The following is a 22,044-nucleotide window of genomic DNA, read 5'->3' on the forward strand; positions in this document are numbered from 1 at the left end:
ATTATGCACATGGGAGCCGGGGTACAGAGCTTCTAGAACAAGCTGCAGCAGAGCCCACATTATGCACATGAGAGCCGGGGTACAGAGCTTCTAGAACAAGCCGCAGCAGAGCCCACATTATGCACATGGGAGCCGGGGTACAGAGCTTCTAGAACAAGCTGCAGCAAAGCCCACATTATGCACATGGGAGGTGGGGTACAGAGCTTCTAGAACAAGCCGCAGCAGAGCCCACATTATGCACATGGGAGGTGGGGTACAGAGCTTCTACAACAAGCTGCAGCAGAGCACACATTATGCACATGGGAGCTGGGGTACAGAGCTTCTAGACCAATCCACAGCAGAGCCCACATTATGCATATGGGAGCCGGGGTACAGAGCTTCTAGAACAAGCCACAGCAGAGCCTACATTATGCACATGCTGCGAGGTGGGGTACAGAGCTTCTAGAACAAGCCGCAGCAGAGCCCACATTATGCACATGCTGCGAGGTGGGGTACAGAGCTTCTAGAACAAGCTGCAGCAGAGCCCACATTATGCACATGGGAGGTGGGGTACAGAGCTTCTAGAACAAGCCTCAGCAGAGCCCACATTATGCACATGGGAGCTGGGGTACAGAGCTTCTAGAACAAGCCTCAGCAGAGCCCACATTATGCACATGGGAGGTGGGGTACAGAGCTTCTAGAACAAGCTGCAGCAGAGCCCACATTATGCACATGGGAGCCTGGGGTACAGAGCTTCTAGGACAAGCCGCAGCAGAGCCCACATTATGCACATGGGAGCTGGGGTACAGAGCTTCTAGAACAAGCCGCAGCAGAGCCCACATTATGCACATGGGAGGTGGGGTACAGAGCTTCTAGAACAAGCTGCAGCAGAGCCCACATTATGCACATGGGAGGTGAGGTACAGAGCTTCTAGAACAAGCCTCAGCAGAGCCCACATTATGCACATGGGAGGTGGGGTACAGAGCTTCTAGAACAAGCTGCAGCAGAGCCCACATTATGCACATGGGAGGTGGGGTACAGAGCTTCTAGAACAAGCTGCAGCAGAGCCCACATTATGCACATGGGAGGTGGGGTACAGAGCTTCTAGAACAAGCCTCAGCAGAGCCCACATTATGCACATGGGAGCTGGGGTACAGAGCTTCTAGAACAAGCCGCAGCAGAGCCCACATTATGCACATGGGAGCCGGGGTACAGAGCTTCTAGAACAAGCCGCAGCAGAGCCCACATTATGCACATGGGAGCTGGGGTACAGAGCTTCTAGAACAATCCGCAGCAGAGCCCACATTATGCACATGGGAGGTGGGGTACAGAGCTTCTAGAACAAGCTGCAGCAGAGCCCACATTATGCACATGGGAGGCGGGTACAGAGCTTCTAGAACAAGCTGCAGCAGAGCCCACATTATGCACATGGGAGGTGGGGTACAGAGCTTCTAGAACAAGCTGCAGCAGAGCCCACATTATGCACATGGGAGCTGGGGTACAGAGCTTCTAGAACAAGCCGCAGCAGAGCCCACATTATGCACATGGGAGGTGGGGTACAGAGCTTCTAGAACAAGCTGCAGCAGAGCCCACATTATGCACATGGGAGGTGGGTTACAGAGCTTCTAGAACAAGCCTCAGCAGAGCCCACATTATGCACATGGGAGGTGGGGTACAGAGCTTCTAGAACAATCCGCAGCAGAGCCCACATTATGCACATGGGAGGTGGGGTACAGAGCTTCTAGAACAAGCCGCAGCAGAGCCCACATTATGCACATGGGAGGTGGGGTACAGAGCTTCTAGAACAAGCCTCAGCAGAGCCCACATTATGCACATGGGAGGTGGGGTACAGAGCTAGAACAAGCTGCAGCAGAGCCCACATTATGCACATGGGAGCTGGGGTACAGAGCTTCTAGAACAAGCCGCAGCAGATCCCACATTATGTACATGGGAGCCGGGGTACAGAGCTTCTAGAACAAGCTGCAGCAGAGCCCACATTATGCACATGAGAGCCGGGGTACAGAGCTTCTAGAACAAGCCGCAGCAGAGCCCACATTATGCACATGGGAGCCGGGGTACAGAGCTTCTAGAACAAGCCGCAGCAGAGCCCACATTATGCACATGGGAGCCGGGGTACAGAGCTTCTAGAACAAGCTGCAGCAGAGCCCACATTATGCACATGAGAGCCGGGGTACAGAGCTTCTAGAACAAGCCGCAGCAGAGCCCACATTATGCACATGGGAGCCGGGGTACAGAGCTTCTAGAACAAGCTGCAGCAGAGCCCACATTATGCACATGGGAGGTGGGGTACAGAGCTTCTAGAACAAGCCGCAGCAGAGCCCACATTATGCACATGGGAGGTTGGGTACAGAGCTTCTACAACAAGCTGCAGCAGAGCACACATTATGCACATGGGAGCTGGGGTACAGAGCTTCTAGACCAATCCACAGCAGAGCCCACATTATGCATATGGGAGCCGGGGTACAGAGCTTCTAGAACAAGCCACAGCAGAGCCTTTATTATGCAAATGCTGCGAGGTGGGGTACAGAGCTTCTAGAACAAGCCGCAGCAGAGCCCACATTATGCACATGCTGCGAGGTGGGGTACAGAGCTTCTAGAACAAGCTGCAGCAGAGCCCACATTATGCACATGGGAGGTGGGGTACAGAGCTTCTAGAACAAGCCTCAGCAGAGCCCACATTATGCACATGGGAGCTGGGGTACAGAGCTTCTAGAACAAGCCTCAGCAGAGCCCACATTATGCACATGGGAGCTGGGGTACAGAGCTTCTAGAACAAGCTGCAGCAGAGCCCACATTATGCACATGGGAGGTGGGGTACAGAGCTTCTAGAACAAGCTGCAGCAGAGCCCACATTATGCACATGGGAGCTGGGGTACAGAGCTTCTAGAACAAGCCTCAGCAGACCCCACATTATGCACATGGGAGCTGGGGTACAGAACTTCTAGAACAAGCCACAGCAGAGCCCACATTATGCACATGGGAGGTGGGGTACAGAGCTTCTAGAACAAGCTGCAGCAGAGCCCACATTATGCACATGGGAGGTGGGGTACAGAGCTTCTAGAACAAGCTGCAGCAGAGCCCACATTATGCACATGGGAGGTGGGGTACAGAGCTTCTAGAACAAGCTGCAGCAGAGCCCACATTATGCACATGGGAGGTGGGGTACAGAGCTTCTAGAACAAGCTGCAGCAGAGCCCACATTATGCACATGGGAGGTGGGGTACAGAGCTTCTAGAACAAGCTGCAGCAGAGCCCACATTATGCACATGGGAGCTGGGGTACAGAGCTTCTAGAACAAGCCACAGCAGAGCCCACATTATGCACATGGGAGCTGGGGTACAGAGCTTCTAGAACAAGCCGCAGCAGAGCCCACATTATGCACATGGGAGGTGGGGTACAGAGCTTCTAGAACAAGCTGCAGCAGAGCCCACATTATGCACATGGGAGGTGGGGTACAGAGCTTCTAGAACAAGCCTCAGCAGAGCCCACATTATGCACATGGGAGGTGGGGTACAGAGCTTCTAGAACCAGCCGCAGCAGAGCCCACATTATGCACATGGGAGCTGGTGTACAGAGCTTCTAGAACAAGCTGCAGCAGAGCCTACATTATGCACATGGGAGGCGGGTACAGAGCTTCTAGAACAAGCTGCAGCAGAGCCCACATTATGCACATGGGAGCCGGGGTACAGAGCTTCTAGAACAAGCCTCAGCAGAGCCCACATTATGCACATGGGAGGTGGGGTACAGAGCTTCTAGAACAAGCCTCAGCAGAGCCCACATTATGCACATGGGAGCTGGGGTACAGAGCTTCTAGAACAAGCCGCAGCAGAGCCCACATTATGCACATGGGAGCTGGGGTACAGAGCTTCTAGAACAAGCTGCAGCAGAGCCCACATTATGCACATGGGAGGCGGGTACAGAGCTTCTAGAACAAGCTGCAGCATAGCCCACATTATACACATGGGAGCCGGGGTACAGAGCTTCTAGAACAAGCCTCAGCAGAGCCCACATTATGCACATGGGAGCTGGGGTACAGAGCTTCTAGAACAAGCCGCAGCAGAGCCCACATTATGTACATGGGAGCCGGGGTACAGAGCTTCTAGAACAAGCTGCAGCAGAGCCCACATTATGCACATGAGAGCCGGGGTACAGAGCTTCTAGAACAAGCCGCAGCAGAGCCCACATTATGCACATGGGAGCCGGGGTACAGAGCTTCTAGAACAAGCTGCAGCAGAGCCCACATTATGCACATGGGAGGTGGGGTACAGAGCTTCTAGAACAAGCCGCAGCAGAGCCCACATTATGCACATGGGAGCCGGGGTACAGAGCTTCTAGAACAAGCTGCAGCAGAGCCCACATTATGCACATGGGAGGTGGGGTACAGAGCTTCTACAACAAGCTGCAGCAGAGCACACATTATGCACATGGGAGCTGGGGTACAGAGCTTCTAGACCAATCCACAGCAGAGCCCACATTATGCATATGGGAGCCGGGGTACAGAGCTTCTAGAACAAGCCACAGCAGAGCCTACATTATGCACATGCTGCGAGGTGGGGTACAGAGCTTCTAGAACAAGCCGCAGCAGAGCCCACATTATGCACATGCTGCGAGGTGGGGTACAGAGCTTCTAGAACAAGCTGCAGCAGAGCCCACATTATGCACATGGGAGGTGGGGTACAGAGCTTCTAGAACAAGCCTCAGCAGAGCCCACATTATGCACATGGGAGCTGGGGTACAGAGCTTCTAGAACAAGCCTCAGCAGAGCCCACATTATGCACATGGGAGCTGGGGTACAGAGCTTCTAGAACAAGCTGCAGCAGAGCCCACATTATGCACATGGGAGCTGGGGTACAGAGCTTCTAGAACAAGCCTCAGCAGAGCCCACATTATGCTTATGGGAGCTGGGGTACAGAACTTCTAGAACAAGCCACAGCAGAGCCCACATTATGCACATGGGAGGTGGGGTACAGAGCTTCTAGAACCAGCCGCAGCAGAGCCCACATTATGCACATGGGAGCTGGTGTACAGAGCTTCTAGAACAAGCTGCAGCAGAGCCTACATTATGCACATGGGAGGCGGGTACAGAGCTTCTAGAACAAGCTGCAGCCGAGCCCACATTATGCACATGGGAGCCGGGGTACAGAGCTTCTAGAACAAGCCTCAGCAGAGCCCACATTATGCACATGGGAGGTGGGGTACAGAGCTTCTAGAACAAGCCTCAGCAGAGCCCACATTATGCACATGGGAGCTGGGGTACAGAGCTTCTAGAACAAGCCGCAGCAGAGCCCACATTATGCACATGGGAGCTGGGGTACAGAGCTTCTAGAACAAGCTGCAGCAGAGCCCACATTATGCACATGGGAGGCGGGTACAGAGCTTCTAGAACAAGCTGCAGCATAGCCCACATTATACACATGGGAGCCGGGGTACAGAGCTTCTAGAACAAGCCTCAGCAGAGCCCACATTATGCACATGGGAGGTGGGGTACAGAGCTTCTAGAACAAGCCTCAGCAGAGCCCACATTATGCACATGGGAGCTGGGGTACAGAGCTTCTAGAACAAGCCGCAGCAGTGCCCACATTATGCACATGGGAGGTGGGGTACAGAGCTTCTAGAACAAGCTGCAGCAGAGCCCACATTATGCACATGGGAGGTGGGGTACAGAGCTTCTAGAACAAGCCGCAGCAGAGCCCACATTATGCACATGGGAGGTGGGGTACAGAGCTTCTAGAACAAGCTGCAGCAGAGCCCACATTATGCACATGGGAGCTGGAGTACAGAGCGTCTAGAACAAGCCGCAGCAGAGCCCACATTATGCACATGGGAGGTGGGGTACAGAGCTTCTAGAACAAGCTGCAGCAGAGCCCACATTATGCACATGGGAGCTGGGGTACAGAGCTTCTAGGACAAGCCGTAGCAGAGCCCACATTATGCACATGGGAGCTGGGGTACAGAGCTTCTAGAACAAGCCGCAGCAGAGCCCACATTATACACATGTGAGCTGGGGTACAGAGCTTCTAGTACAAGCTGCAGCAGAGCCCACATTATGCACATGGGAGGTGGGGTACAGAGCTTCTAGAACAAGCTGCAGCAGAGCCCACATTATACACATGTGAGCCGGGGTACAGAGCTTCTAGAACAAGCTGCAGCAGAGCCCACATTATGCACATGGGAGGTGGGGTACAGAGCTTCTAGAACAAGCCGCAGCAGAGCCCACATTATGCACATGGGAGGTGGGGTACAGAGCTTTTAGAACAAGCCACAGCAGAGCCCACATTATGCACATGGGAGCTGGGGTACAGAGCTTCTAGAACAAGCCGCAGCAGAGCCCACATTATGCACATGGGAGGTGGGGTACAGAGCTTCTAGAACAAGCCGCAGCAGAGCCCACATTATGCACATGGGAGGTGGAGTACAGAGCTTCTAGAAAAAGCCGCAGCAGAGCCCACATTATGCACATGGGAGCTGGGGTACAGAGCTTCTAGAACAAGCCGCAGCAGAGCCCACATTATGCACATGGGAGGTGGGGTACAGAGCTTCTAGAACAAGCTGCAGCAGAGCCCACATTATGCACATGGGAGCTGGGGTACAGAGCTTCTAGAACAAGCCGCAGCAGAGCCCACATTATGCACATGGGAGCTGGGGTACAGAGCTTCTAGAACAAGCCTCAGCAGAGCCCACATTATGCACATGGGAGCTGGGGTACAGAGCTTCTAGAACAAGCTGCAGCAGAGCCCACATTATACACATGGGAGCTGGGGTACAGAGCTTCTAGAACAAGCCTCAGCAGAGCCCACATTATGCACATGGGAGCTGGGGTACAGAGCTTCTAGAACAAGCCGCAGCAGAGCCCACATTATGCACATGGGAGCCGGGGTACAGAGCTTCTAGAACAAGCCGCAGCAGAGCCCACATTATGCACATGGGAGCTGGAGTACAGAGCGTCTAGAACAAGCCGCAGCAGAGCCCACATTATGCACATGGGAGCTGGAGTACAGAGCGTCTAGAACAAGCCTCAGCAGAGCCCACATTATGCACATGGGAGGTGGGGTACAGAGCTTCTAGAACAAGCTGCAGCAGAGCCTACATTATGCACATGGGAGCTGGGGTACAGAGCTTCTAGAACAAGCTGCAGCAGAGCCCACATTATGCACATGAGAGCCGGGGTACAGAGCTTCTAGAATAGGCCTCAGCAGAGCCCACATTATGCACATGGGAGGTGGGGTACAGAGCTTCTAGAACAAGCCGCAGCAGAGCCCACATTATGCACATGGGAGGTGGGGTACAGAGCTTCTAGAACAAGCTGCAGCAGAGCCCACATTATGCACATGGGAGGCGGGGTACAGAGCTTCTAGAACAAGCCTCAGCAGAGCCCACATTATGCACATGGGAGGTGGGGTACAGAGCTTCTAGAACAAGCCGCAGCAGAGCCCACATTATGCACATGGGAGCTGGGGTACAGAGCTTCTAGAACAAGCCTCAGCAGAGCCCACATTATGCACATGGGAGCCGGGGTACAGAGCTTCTAGAACAAGCCGCAGCAGAGCCCACATTATGCACATGGGAGCTGGAGTACAGAGCGTCTAGAACAAGCCGCAGCAGAGCCCACATTATGCACATGGGAGCTAGGGTACAGAGCTTCTAGAACAAGCCACAGCAGAGCCCACATTATGCACATGGGAGCTGGGGTACAGAGCTTCTAGAACAAGCCGCAGCAGCAGAGCCCACATTATGCACATGGTAGGCGGGGTACAGAGCTTCTAGAACAAGCCGCAGCAGAGCCCACATTATGCACATGGGAGCCGGGGTACAGAGCTTCTAGAACAAGCCGCAGCAGAGCCCACATTATGCACATGGGAGCTGGGGTACAGAGCTTCTAGAACAAGCCGCAGCAGAGCCCACATTATGCACATGGGAGCTGGGGTACAGAGCTTCTAGAACAAGCTGCAGCAGAGCCCACATTATGCACATGGGAGGTGGGGTACAGAGCTTCTAGAACAAGCTGCAGCAGAGCCCACATTATGCACATGGGAGCTGGGGTACAGAGCTTCTAGAACAAGCCGCAGCAGAGCCCACATTATGCACATGGGAGCTGGGGTACAGAGCTTCTAGGACAAGCCGCAGCAGAGCCCACATTATGCACATGGGAGCTGGGGTACAGAGCTTCTAGAACAAGCCGCAGCAGAGCCCACATTATGCACATGGGAGCTGGGGTACAGAGCTTCTAGAACAAGCCGCAGCAGAGCCTACATTATGCACATGGGAGCCTGGGGTATAGAGCTTCTAGAACAAGCCGCAGCAGAGCCCACATTATGCACATGGGAGCTGGGGTACAGAGCTTCTAGGACAAGCCGCAGCAGAGCCCACATTATGCACATGGGAGGCGGGGTACAGTGCTTCTAGAACAAGCTGCAGCAGAGCCCACATTATGCACATGGTAGGCGGGGTACAGAGCTTCTAGAACAAGCCGCAGCAGAGCCCACATTATGCACATGGGAGCCGGGGTACAGAGCTTCTAGAACAAGCCGCAGCAGAGCCCACATTATGCACATGGGAGCTGGGGTACAGAGCTTCTAGAACAAGCCGCAGCAGAGCCCACATTATGCACATGGGAGGTGGGGTACAGAGCTTCTAGAACAAGCCGCAGCAGAGCCCACATTATGCACATGGGAGGTGGAGTACAGAGCTTCTAGAAAAAGCCGCAGCAGAGCCCACATTATGCACATGGGAGCTGGGGTACAGAGCTTCTAGAACAAGCCGCAGCAGAGCCCACATTATGCACATGGGAGGTGGGGTACAGAGCTTCTAGAACAAGCTGCAGCAGAGCCCACATTATGCACATGGGAGCTGGGGTACAGAGCTTCTAGAACAAGCCGCAGCAGAGCCCACATTATGCACATGGGAGCTGGGGTACAGAGCTTCTAGAACAAGCCTCAGCAGAGCCCACATTATGCACATGGGAGCTGGGGTACAGAGCTTCTAGAACAAGCTGCAGCAGAGCCCACATTATACACATGGGAGCTGGGGTACAGAGCTTCTAGAACAAGCCTCAGCAGAGCCCACATTATGCACATGGGAGCTGGGGTACAGAGCTTCTAGAACAAGCCGCAGCAGAGCCCACATTATGCACATGGGAGCCGGGGTACAGAGCTTCTAGAACAAGCCGCAGCAGAGCCCACATTATGCACATGGGAGCTGGAGTACAGAGCGTCTAGAACAAGCCGCAGCAGAGCCCACATTATGCACATGGGAGCTGGAGTACAGAGCGTCTAGAACAAGCCTCAGCAGAGCCCACATTATGCACATGGGAGCTGGGGTACAGAGCTTCTAGAACAAGCTGCAGCAGAGCCTACATTATGCACATGGGAGCTGGGGTACAGAGCTTCTAGAACAAGCTGCAGCAGAGCCCACATTATGCACATGAGAGCCGGGGTACAGAGCTTCTAGAATAGGCCTCAGCAGAGCCCACATTATGCACATGGGAGGTGGGGTACAGAGCTTCTAGAACAAGCTGCAGCAGAGCCCACATTATGCACATGGGAGGCGGGGTACAGAGCTTCTAGAACAAGCCTCAGCAGAGCCCACATTATGCACATGGGAGGTGGGGTACAGAGCTTCTAGAACAAGCCGCAGCAGAGCCCACATTATGCACATGGGAGCTGGGGTACAGAGCTTCTAGAACAAGCCTCAGCAGAGCCCACATTATGCACATGGGAGCCGGGGTACAGAGCTTCTAGAACAAGCCGCAGCAGAGCCCACATTATGCACATGGGAGCTGGAGTACAGAGCGTCTAGAACAAGCCGCAGCAGAGCCCACATTATGCACATGGGAGCTAGGGTACAGAGCTTCTAGAACAAGCCACAGCAGAGCCCACATTATGCACATGGGAGCTGGGGTACAGAGCTTCTAGAACAAGCCGCAGCAGCAGAGCCCACATTATGCACATGGTAGGCGGGGTACAGAGCTTCTAGAACAAGCCGCAGCAGAGCCCACATTATGCACATGGGAGCCGGGGTACAGAGCTTCTAGAACAAGCCGCAGCAGAGCCCACATTATGCACATGGGAGCTGGGGTACAGAGCTTCTAGAACAAGCCGCAGCAGAGCCCACATTATGCACATGGGAGCTGGGGTACAGAGCTTCTAGAACAAGCTGCAGCAGAGCCCACATTATGCACATGGGAGGTGGGGTACAGAGCTTCTAGAACAAGCTGCAGCAGAGCCCACATTATGCACATGGGAGCTGGGGTACAGAGCTTCTAGAACAAGCCGCAGCAGAGCCCACATTATGCACATGGGAGCTGGGGTACAGAGCTTCTAGGACAAGCCGCAGCAGAGCCCACATTATGCACATGGGAGCTGGGGTACAGAGCTTCTAGAACAAGCCGCAGCAGAGCCCACATTATGCACATGGGAGCTGGGGTACAGAGCTTCTAGAACAAGCCGCAGCAGAGCCCACATTATGCACATGGGAGCCTGGGGTATAGAGCTTCTAGAACAAGCCGCAGCAGAGCCCACATTATGCACATGGGAGCTGGGGTACAGAGCTTCTAGGACAAGCCGCAGCAGAGCCCACATTATGCACATGGGAGGCGGGGTACAGTGCTTCTAGAACAAGCTGCAGCAGAGCCCACATTATGCACATGGTAGGCGGGGTACAGAGCTTCTAGAACAAGCCGCAGCAGAGCCCACATTATGCACATGGGAGCCGGGGTACAGAGCTTCTAGAACAAGCCGCAGCAGAGCCCACATTATGCACATGGGAGCTGGGGTACAGAGCTTCTAGAACAAGCCGCAGCAGAGCCCACATTATGCACATGGGAGCTGGGGTACAGAGCTTCTAGAACAAGCTGCAGCAGAGCCCACATTATGCACATGGGAGGTGGGGTACAGAGCTTCTAGAACAAGCTGCAGCAGAGCCCACATTATGCACATGGGAGCTGGGGTACAGAGCTTCTAGAACAAGCCACAGCAGAGCCCACATTATGCACATGGGAGCTGGGGTACAGAGCTTCTAGAACAAGCTGCAGCAGAGCCCACATTATGCACATGGGAGCTGGGGTACAGAGCTTCTAGAACAAGCCGCAGCAGAGCCCACATTATGCACATGGGAGCTGGGGTACAGAGCTTCTAGGACAAGCTGCAGCAGAGCCCACAGTATGCACATGGGAGCTGGGGTACAGAGCTTCTAGAACAAGCCGCAGCAGAGCCCACGTTATGCACATGGGAGGCGGGGTACAGAGCTTCTACAACAAGCCGCAGCAGAGCCCACATTATGCACATGGGAGGTGGGGTACAGAGCTTCTAGAACAAGCCGCAGCAGAGCCCACGTTATGCACATGGGAGGCGGGGTACAGAGCTTCTAGAACAAGCCACAGCAGAGCCCACATTATGCACATGGGAGGTGGGGTACAGAGCTTCTAGAACAAGCCGCAGCAGAGCCCACGTTATGCACATGGGAGGCGGGGTACAGAGCTTCTAGAACAAGCCGCAGCAGAGCCCACATTTCTGTCATGACGATCCGCTCTTCCGCTAAGCAATTTCTCTCTCTTCCCTTGCAGTGTGGTCGCGGAGCAATAAACCTCTTCACACAACCATTCTGAACCCTCACATCCACCTGATGGGCGACGAGTCCGCCTGCATCGCTTACGTCCGCATCACCCAGTACCTGGACACCAGCGGCGTCCCCCGAACTGCCCAATCAGAGGAGACCTGTATCTGGCACCGCCGCGATGGCAAATGGCAGAATGTCCACTTCCACCGATCAGGAGCGCCCTCTGTTCTCCCACAGTAAGAGCCGCCATTTTATAGCCTGTCTATGGAACTTTCTTTATTATAGTTGTTCACTTTGTGTCATTTGGAAAAAACAGGAGAGCAGAATGATTAATATGTGGCAGCTTATTACCAAACCTGATCACAGCGCCTGTGGTGAATGAAAGCCGGCGTCAGCGAGCCATCGCCGTTCATTACCAGTGAAAGTAAAAAATTACACATAATACTTCACTAAGTGTGGTGTCATCTTATGGCCAAAAAGTAACAATGCACCCACATACTTTATAATAAATAGAAATACATACAGTTTTATAAATGTTTAACCCCTATAGTTACTAAAACAAAATAAAAATAAATAAGTAAATGAAAAAGACACCATTTAAAAAAATAATAAAAAAAAAATATATATATATAGTTACCTTATGCACATTTCATTATGTATGTCATGAGGGATGGTATATTACTATAATTTTTGCATATAAAGGATTGGAATTATATATATATATATATATATATATATATATATATATATATATAGTTTTTAAAAATCATATTATCACCATACATTGTGCTAGTGACACAATCTAAACATTTAAACTGGGACAAATGGACAAATAAAACGTATGGGTTTTATCTATCTTAGCACCTTTTATTTTAAAACTATAACGGCTGAAAATTTAGAAATAATTTGTATTTTTTTTTCTTATTACGGCAATACCTTTAAAATGCATATAAAATAAGATAATTGTTAGTAATAAGTACCACCCAACAAAATCGTAATTTGTGGCAAAAAAACAATATATAGATTATTTTGGTGTGATAAGTAACCATAAAGTTATTGGCAAATGAATAGGAGGAGCATTATGTAAAAATTTCTCTTTCTTTTAACCACTTAAGGACCGTAGGCTTACACCCCCTAGTGACCAGGCTATTTTTTAGGCCACTGCAGCTTTAAGGGCCCACTGCAGGGCTGTACAACTCAGCACACAAATCATTCACAGTTGGTGAGGTCCAACACTATTATTGTAATAGTCCCCATTCTATGTTTCTCCTTTACAAGACACCCATTCTATGCCCGCCATCATTGCATCCTCCATTATAGTTGCCCAGCGTTAGTGTTTTCTCTTGCCTCTTCGGGCTTGATTCACAAAGCCGTGCAAACTGTTTAGCATGGGTGGGCTAAACCGTTAGCACGTGAAGTGCTGTTCGCGGACTTTTGCGCGTGCAAAGTGCCGCGATTCACGAACAGCACTTCTCGTGCTAACTGTTTAGCCCACCCATGCTAAACAGTTTGCACGGCTTTGTGAATCAAGCCCTTCATCTGTTGTACACATATCCTTATTTCTGGCATTCCACATCCCACATATAATCATCGCCAATGTAACGTGCTATAACATTCCCATGGCCATTCCACCAGTGAACAACAAGAATGGAAAGTAGAATTCAGGATGGGCAGAAAATGAGTGACGAGGACATCGAGAAGCTCGGGACATAATTTTGAAGCTTTCTCAACCTACCAGCTGAGGAAATGTCAGGGAACCTCTGCAAAGTTCTCAAGGAGTTCTGGTTGAGAAGGACTGAGCTAGATTATATAGCCGTCTATCATCAGGAGCTTAGCCCCTCAGTCAGTGACCTAGGCCAAATAAACGCGTTGCAATCTATGAGAGTTTTGTCCATTTGGATCACTAAAACTACAGCTACTAACCTCACCACTGAGTTTTCTTTCCCAAAAAAGAGAACACTGTTTTGAATCATTTTATTTCACTTTGGTGTCCTTGAACTACATACAAAAATCCTAAAGATCTAACCCTTTGCCACACTATTCAAAATTAAACCATTTTTTTTTCCTCTGGATTTTAAGGGTGGCGAAGAGGATAGAACTCTTGCATTGCAGCACTAGGATCCCAAGATTCAATCTTGGCCGAGATACTACCTGCATGGTGTTTGGATGTTCTCCAACTGTTTGTCTGAATTCCTCCAAAGTCTCTCTAAAAAAAAAAAAAAAAAAATTGTCTAACGCTTTACTTAAATGTTCTAAACCTGGCCAGGGATTAGATTGTGAGCTCCTCAGAAGGGACAGTTAGTGACGTGTCTCAATATTCTTTGAAGCACTGCAAAAGATGTCAGCACTATATAAATGCATAATAATACTTGCTTCCCTAAACCGTGGATTAAGCATATCATAAACTTGTGTCTTGCAGCTGAAATTCCATCATTGGCCGTGGACTCTAGTCATCTCCAGAAGAAGCAGCCCCTTCAGTCTTCTTCAATATTTCTCCTCTTCCCTCTCTCTCTTTGCACCCCTCTTTTTTGCTGTTTCACACCTCTCTATCTTTCATTTACTTCTGAGGTATCAGGGGACAGTGTGTGAGTGTGTGTCCGTGTCAGCATGCGTAAACACATATCCTGCACAGTGAAGTCCCTCACCAATCAGAGGTCAGGGAGAGAGGGGCGTGTCTTATCTGAAAATTACAAAAAACATTGCGGCAAACTGGTGTGACCATCAAAGCAACAATACTTATGCAGATCAAACACTCGATTAAAAACTTTTGAAACTAATTTACCTTTATTGTAGTTGAGCAAAACACAGAATATTTCAATCCTAGTCCACTTGAGACCTACATTTTCAAAGCTGTCTGCAGATATAACAAGGAACAAAAATAAAGTCAGCAAAAAAAGTGTCGCACACTCACACTAACTAACCAAAAGCACAAGTTGTAAAATACTAAGGGAGGCACCCGCCGGTTGTAAACCACAAGGCTCTGCGGGTGTCGAAATTGATCGCTTACCATTTTTCACCTCTCCATTTTACTAGGACTTGTTGTTTTAATTTTTGTGAAGTTTAAACTCAAAGCTACAAAAGGTTGCCTTAACTATCAGAGCATCCGATCAACTTCTACCTGCGTCAGCAATCCAGGGACAAAAGTAATAATAGTAACAATTACAATTTTAGTAAGAAATTTTTGGATCCACTTTGCCCTAAACCGCACTGTGTTGTGGGTGTGGTGTCTTTGCCTACAAATTCTTCTACTTTTTTTCAAAGAATGTATCTTTATTTAAAAAGAGCTAATGAGTTCATCCTCTTTTACATTGCAAAGCAATGTATAGCAATGTCGTGCAATGAACAGATAAATAATACAATGAAAAAAATAAATAAAAGCTCAATGCAGACCAACGATGCAAGTTATAGTAATAATAAATATCTATAAATATTCATAATATATATAATATATACATATATATATATATTTTGTGGACAGATCAGTGTGTTGAGAAAAATCAGTATTTCTATTGCAGATCTATAATAATATGCATGCTTTTATAGAAGTAAAATTCTTGTACGAAATTATTTGCAATATGTTATTATTATTTTTTTTTCCTTTTTTGATTCTCAAAAGTGACTCTAAAAGCAGCCTTGTTTTTAGCATTCATCTTTTTAGTGGATGAGCTACTGCTGAACTTAACTTTTTGAAAGTTTGTTTAATGCTTGTACAATATTACGCCATTGAATGAAACTTTTTCTGTTTCCATTAGTTTAGCGTGTAGATTTATTTATAGTGTAGTGCAGGTTCTGAATTTTAATCAGTGGCTGCTTTATTCACTTTAATTATAGGAAATCTCTTTTGAACGAGGTTCCCTGGTGTACGGGACATTGAAACGTATTGTCCTTTGCATGGTGGCTTTTTAAAAAAATAAAATAAAATAAAAAATAAAATAATAAGCAATGATGATGATGAAGTGTGAAGATGAGCAGGTGACAGCATGTTTACAGTTTAGGTTGAATAGTGATCTGTTTGGTTAGGCTGCTTTCTGATTAATGTAGTGGGCTCTTGTCCTCCTGCTCTATGAAAACGCTACGGATGACTGGTTTTCCTGGGATGTGATGTCTGTTTCTTTCTCTAGTGAAGATGTGGAGTTTTAAAGTATTCAGAGATGCCCTCAAAACTGTATGGAGTAATTTGGCACAACTCTGCTTTGTATCAAATTCATTCTCGGATACGAAGAGAGGACTTGAAGAAGACTCGAGTCCGAGAAGAGTCTGTGTCATCGTTAGCATGAAACTTTTGATTGACTGGTACTTTTTTTTTCTTGAAATACCGATCTCGCACATAGAATGATCAATGAGTTTTTGAAGATCTTGAGGAAAGGAGCAGAAAAGACATCAACGGAAATATTGACTTCTTGTTAAAAACTTGCTCTTGTTCTTTTTTTGTAGTCAGTGGTGGTCCATGATGATGGTGACTTTTTTCGGGATGATCATCCATGACTTTTCGTTGATCGCCATTGCGCTTTATTGCCAAATGGAGTTATTTTTATGTAAATAAAAGAGATTAATCCTGGCCAAATAAACCCGGCCAAAGAGAACACCTACCTACACCTTCTTCATTTCCACCTAATGGAGACAACAGTATGTTTAGAATGCATTTGTATCCAAGTGTAGGCCGATATGTTCAGTATAAGTGCAGGTCAATTGGTGTTAAGCCTGCATGTGACCGACCGACCAACCAAATGAGTTTATCGGTGAGGCTTTCTACGTTCCGTAGACTAAAATATATTGTTGCATGGCGTCTTTGTTGCCAGTTTGTGGCCTGTGCCAAATGTCTCCAAAGAGGGGCAATTTTGCATTTACTTCTTGGGGTACTTTATAGAGTCAGGGTTGTTTGCACAATGTCTTGTCTATAGTCTTCCGAAAATTGTACCTGTAAAGAATAGATCTTGTTATACCTCTGCTTCAGTATCTACCCCTTCTTCACCTGCCGGCTGCTACAGAATAATGGATTTCAAAAGTTTTAAGGGAAGGCAGAAGCTGATCATTAATAACTTTTTGCTGAGTCTAGAGCCTCTGAAACCTCATAGGAAAGATGAAACAAACCAGAGGAACTTATTTATAACTGTGTCTGAAAAAAGGACTGCGAGCGCTACCCTTAGCCCAGTCAAATATTTCCTTTCATAGAAGTCCTCTACTGGAATGCTCACAGTTGAAATGCTGTTGGTTGGTATACATAGTACTTGATAGACCCAGAGGCAAGGCTTGGTAATTGTGGGCCTTTTGCACAGCTTTTCTAAAGATTTTTTTTTTGAAGCTTTCGTCTTGCGGCAGTATTAACATTCTATTAAAAATAGCCCTTGCCTTGACCTGACTCCTCCTGTTCTTCATGCAGAACCTAGCCAGGCAGGCCAGTGACTAGACCAGGTCTGGGCAAACTCGGCCCTCCAGCTGTTACGGAACTACAAGTCCCACAGTGCATTTGCCTTTATGAGTCATGACTGTGGCTGTCAGACTCCTGCAATGCATTGTGGGACTTGTAGTTCCTTAACAGCTGGAGGGCCAAGTTTGCCCATGCCTGGACTAGACATTACAGACAGAGCTCCTTTCTTCTTTATTTATCAAGCCCTGGGCTGGCCACCAGGAAGACAGGCATTCTCGTACTTGATATAACCCGTTCTTACCTTGGGGGGACATTGAACTTCTTGTTCCACGTAGTTTCTACATCATTTTCTGGTTAGAACAAGGATAGATAGCAATAACATGAGACTGGAGTCTTCTAAGTATCTGAAGAAAGATTTCTTCTATCATCTTCTTGTGTCTCTAGCACGTGGCTTCACTCCGATGATTGTGTTAGCTAAGTAATACAAAGTCAAAAATCATGAAAGGATATCCATTTAAAAAGTTGCCTCAGAGGTCACACCAGAAGGTCTGGATGCATTTTTGATCTGCTGTTGAAATATAATTAATTGTTATTGCTTATGAATGTATTTCTCCAGCCTTTGAAGGAGCATCCTTTTTTCTGTATTTTGGCTTCTAGCAGGATAAAAGAGAAGTTCTTTGATGGCTACTGGGTAACACAGACAGTTCTTGTTTCTGACACAGTCATGTTTAAAGACCTTTGACTTTTTCTCTGAAGGTGGCACCACACCAGGATGGCACCATGGTGGGACACCTCCACTTGTAACAATAGGTGACAAAAGATTCAGTTAAAGATTACTAAAACAAAAGTTAAATACCCTGCGCTATCTAACTGAACTAGAAGCTCGTGTACACATAAAAAGGTATTATCCTTTGTTGATGCACTATGGAGTCGCTTCTCACTGGGTGGTTTCCAGATGCTGAACTAAGTGAGAAAGATAAAAAGAAGTGCTCCAATGGTGCATTAAATTCAACCCCTCCCCCTTCTACAGCTCAGCTGCGTCATGCGGCTAGCTCACAAGTACGGTGTCTTCTAGGCCCTACGTCACCTGATGAAGGTGTGGTATACGCCGACACCGGTAGTGACAGTTACGTGGTGTGGCCCCTCATTCCATCCTCGCTACACCACAGGATAACACGGAGAAACACCAGAGCAGCCCTGGGCCCTGGCCAGACCGCGGCAGAGAGGAATGATCGAGGGCAGGCCACATACATGCTTATTTTAAAGAAACTTGAATGTAAGTGCAATACTTTATTGCATATTTTCATTAAAATTTGAATGCACCATTAGAGCGCTTCTTTTCCTGGTTAAAGAAACTCTGGCACAAAGCACTGGCCTCAATGCATAAAGCAGTTTAGACTAATCTACTGAATGTTTGGTAAAATACTGCATCCGGTAGTGTACCGGTTGAATGCATGTAGAATTACTGAACGTTTTACCGAATGTTTTAGACCTGGTCTAAAAATGGTAAGTCTGTCATGAACTTTGAACTCACAAAAGAGAAAGTGGGCGTGTTCAGTCAGTATTTGCCGACAGAGAGTAGACCAGCAAGTCCTTGTCGGGAAGTTATATCTGTCAGGGAAAATTACCACTATTGTGATAGAATTTATTTCATATTACATGTAGTACAACACAAATAGTAAACTTTACAACCATAAAACTTTTTATATTTTTTTAAAACCTGCATAAAAATAAAAAATAAAAGTTAGTTTAGCTTGAAGTGTCTCCACCGCTAACCTCCAGAGAATTGCTGTACAAGTTTATTCAGGAGGATACCACATCAATTGCTATTTACCGAATACTTTAGACAACTTTACCCAATGGTTTTAGACCTTGTTTTTATCATTTGTAAAATTATTAGTGAATTTAAAAATAAGAACAGAAACACTAAATTAGGTATTTTATCAGTTTTAATTTATGGCCCTTAGTGAATTGAGGATTTAAAGTCGTTTCAGAAAGAAATCACTTGAGTTCTCTCCGATGGAAGCTGTCATTCTCCTATCACAGAGTTTAATTTAATGGGCTTTCATGGACTTGCAGTAAATCATTTTTGTGTTGCCATTTTATGCTTCAAGACAGGTTCCCTTTAATTTCTTTGAAAAGTATCATAATTTCAAGTAGTGCTGTCCACCTTTTCTCTGGACGCTGGACTGTTTGGCTTTCTCTAAACATATTGAATGAATTTCCGAGTGACGGAACCTTCCCTGCCTTCTCCTGTTTCCTTTGCCTTGGGCAGGAATCCTGTGTCCAGCCAGACAGTACGAGTTGATTTTCTGATCTTGACTGAAATAAATCAATAATCAGATCAATAATCAATATATTGCATTATTACTCCTAGTCTCATTTTAAGACATTTAACAGCAGTTCATTTCATGCATACTGACACTTTAAGCCCTATTGTTCATTATGAAGCCATCTTATCTTTGCTGCACTGCAGCAAAGCAAGACTTGCACAGCTTGGCAGTTGGCATTTGATCCAGCAGGTGGCGCTCCAAACACTTTTGAAATCTGAATTTGAAATATTTTCCTGATTACATTTTTATAGGTGTATTGCTAATAAAATCCCTCTGAAGAATGGAATATGTTTACATAAAATGCAGTAACCCTGGGAAAGGGGAGGGGTCTGGTTGATGCTATATTTGAGTATTTACCGTGGAGGGAGGTACCCTTGTGCCGTATGCTCCTCCCTTTGCCATTTTGGAAGCACCCTGACCTGAACGTTGAGACATTTACCCTGTAACGGGCGAGAGGAGAAAGCACAGGCGACAATTTCTTCTAAACACAAAAATGTTTTAAAATTTTTCAAAACAGCTGAAAAAAAAACCCTTCCCTTTATTTTGTCAGGAAGTTCTGAAGATGACCAGTATAATGTGTTGCAGATGTATTTGTTCAGGTCGATGATTTGGTTTGTTTTCTTTGCCCCGCCTGTGGCGATTACACTGGGAAGATCGTATCGAATAACCTGGCACAGTTTTTTTTCTGGCTGTATATTTTAATCTTGATGTCTAATTTCAATAAATGGCACAAATTGAAGCAGAGTCGTCTACGTGATTTTGTTCTGAGATGAATGGGCTGGTAGCAGGAAGATCAGGAGTTTATGTTCTGCGGTCAAATATTGGTATTCTGTTACCCCTTTGTGTGAAGGCCACCAGAATATCAGGTAAGTGTGCTTTATTAGACAGCAGGCGGAGGTGGCAGCGCTTCCCAAGATAGGCTGCATCTGATTAGAGATGTCGCGAACCTCCGATTTTCGGTTCGCGAACTTCCGCGGAAGGTTCGGTTCGCGGAAAAGTTCGCGAACCGCAATAGACTTCAATGGGGAGGCGAACTTTGGAAAAATAGAAAAAATTATGCTGGCCAGTAAAGTGATGGAAAAGATGTTTCAAGGGGTCTAACACCTGGAGGGGGGCATGGCGGAGTGGGATACATGCCAAAAGTCCCGGGGAAAAATCTGGATGTGACGCAAAGCAGCGTTTTAAGGGCAGAAATCACATTGAATGCTAAATTGCAGGCCTAACGTGCTTTCAAACATCTTGCATGTGTATACATCAATCAGGTAGTGTAATTAGAGTACTGCTTCACACTGACACACCAAACTCACTGTGTAACGCACCGCAAACAGCTGTTTGTGTAGTGACGGCCATGCTGGACTACTGCGCAACATGGCGAGATTGCTCTTCCTCACTCAGTGATGTCAGGTAATGTGTGACTTCCTTCTCAACTTTCCATGTCATTGTTAAAAAGCTTATGTTTTGTTTTTAAATTACATTTTTTACTTGCTGTGTACTTGTTCAGTACCGCTACAATGAGAATCCTGTGGAGGCGGGCAAGTCTGCCATTGTGACCCCGGGTAATGGCCGGGGAATGAGGGGTTTGAATCCGGTGTGGAGCCTGAGAAACGGCTACCACTACACATCCAAGGAGGGCAGCAGGTAGGCATGCACGCCCGCCCCGAGGTAGTGACCAAAAATAACAATACAGGAGGAGGACTTTCGAGGCCCTGCTGTGTATTTGAAATGAATGTACTTTAAATCCTTTAACGAGAACCAGTTATGGCGGGCAAAGATGACACCACATTCCTTTCACGAGAATCATATGGAGGCGGGCAAGTCTGTCATTTGTGACCCCGAGTAATGGCCGGGGAATGAGGGATGGAATCCGGTGTGGAGCCTGAGAAACGGCTACCACTACACATCCAAGGAGGGCAGCGGGCAGGCATGCACGCCCGCCCCAAAGTAGTGACCAAAAATAACAATACAGGAGGCGGACTTTCGAGGTCCTGCTGTGTATTTGAAATGAATTAACTTTAAATCCTTTAACGGGAATCCGTTATGGAGGGCAAGTCTGCCATTGTCACCGCGGGGAATGAAGGTTGGATTCCGGCCTGAAGTGGGAGCCTGCTGAGACCCATGCTGTAGCTGCCCTGACCGTGCTTTGCAGACCAGGCATCTGTGGTCAGATGGACCCTTGAGCCAGCGGAAGACAAACCAAGTCGAAAGCATTTGCCAAGAATGTTTTACGGAGGGCAAGTTTTTTTGCCCTTTTTTTTAAATTGTTTGAAAATGATAGATGGTTGTATTTTTAAATTGTTTGAAAGTTTAGATGGTTGTATTTTTAAAGAGACACAGAAGCGAGACTAAATCTCGCTTCAGCTCTCATATATAGCAGGGGAGTGTGTGCCCCTGCTAAAACACCGCTATCCCGCGGCTGAACGAGGGTCCCTGACCCCCCAACCCACCCCCCACAAACCTTGGTCGCAGACTTGGTCGCTGATTTTGCTTCCTGGAGGCAAGGGCTAACGGCTGCAGCCCTGCCTCCCAGTGCGTCTATCAGACGCGCATCGCCGCCTCTCCCCCGCCCCTCTCAGTGAAGGAAGACTGAAAGGGGCGGGGGAGAGGCGGAGATACGCGCTGACAGACGCGCGTGGGGCAGGGCTGCGGTGGTTAGCCCTGCCCCAATGCGGAAGCGCTCTCCCGCATTACGGAGGGGATTTGGGGGGACAGGGACCCCCGTTAAGCCGCGGGATAGCGGCGTTTTAGCAGCGGCACACGTGCCCCTGCTATATATGAGGTCTGAAGCGAGAT

The 22,044-nt window shown here is 48.0% G+C and overlaps 1 protein-coding gene across 1 annotated transcript in view; it reads left to right on the forward strand.

The window, feature by feature from the left end:
* CAMK2A (calcium/calmodulin dependent protein kinase II alpha) overlaps nucleotides 1-19,993 on the forward strand; it is a 131,359-nt gene extending 111,366 nt beyond the window's left edge. The window contains exons 13-14 of the mRNA XM_068278418.1: nucleotides 11,561-11,789; nucleotides 13,973-19,993. Of these exons, the coding sequence (XP_068134519.1) occupies nucleotides 11,561-11,789; nucleotides 13,973-13,976 (233 nt within the window). The 3' untranslated portion in view covers nucleotides 13,977-19,993. The remainder of the gene's footprint in view (nucleotides 1-11,560; nucleotides 11,790-13,972) is intronic.
* Nucleotides 19,994-22,044: the final 2,051 nt, after the last annotated feature.

This window comes from Hyperolius riggenbachi, chromosome 3 (assembly GCF_040937935.1).
Source record: "Hyperolius riggenbachi isolate aHypRig1 chromosome 3, aHypRig1.pri, whole genome shotgun sequence".
NCBI lineage: Eukaryota > Metazoa > Chordata > Amphibia > Anura > Hyperoliidae > Hyperolius > Hyperolius riggenbachi.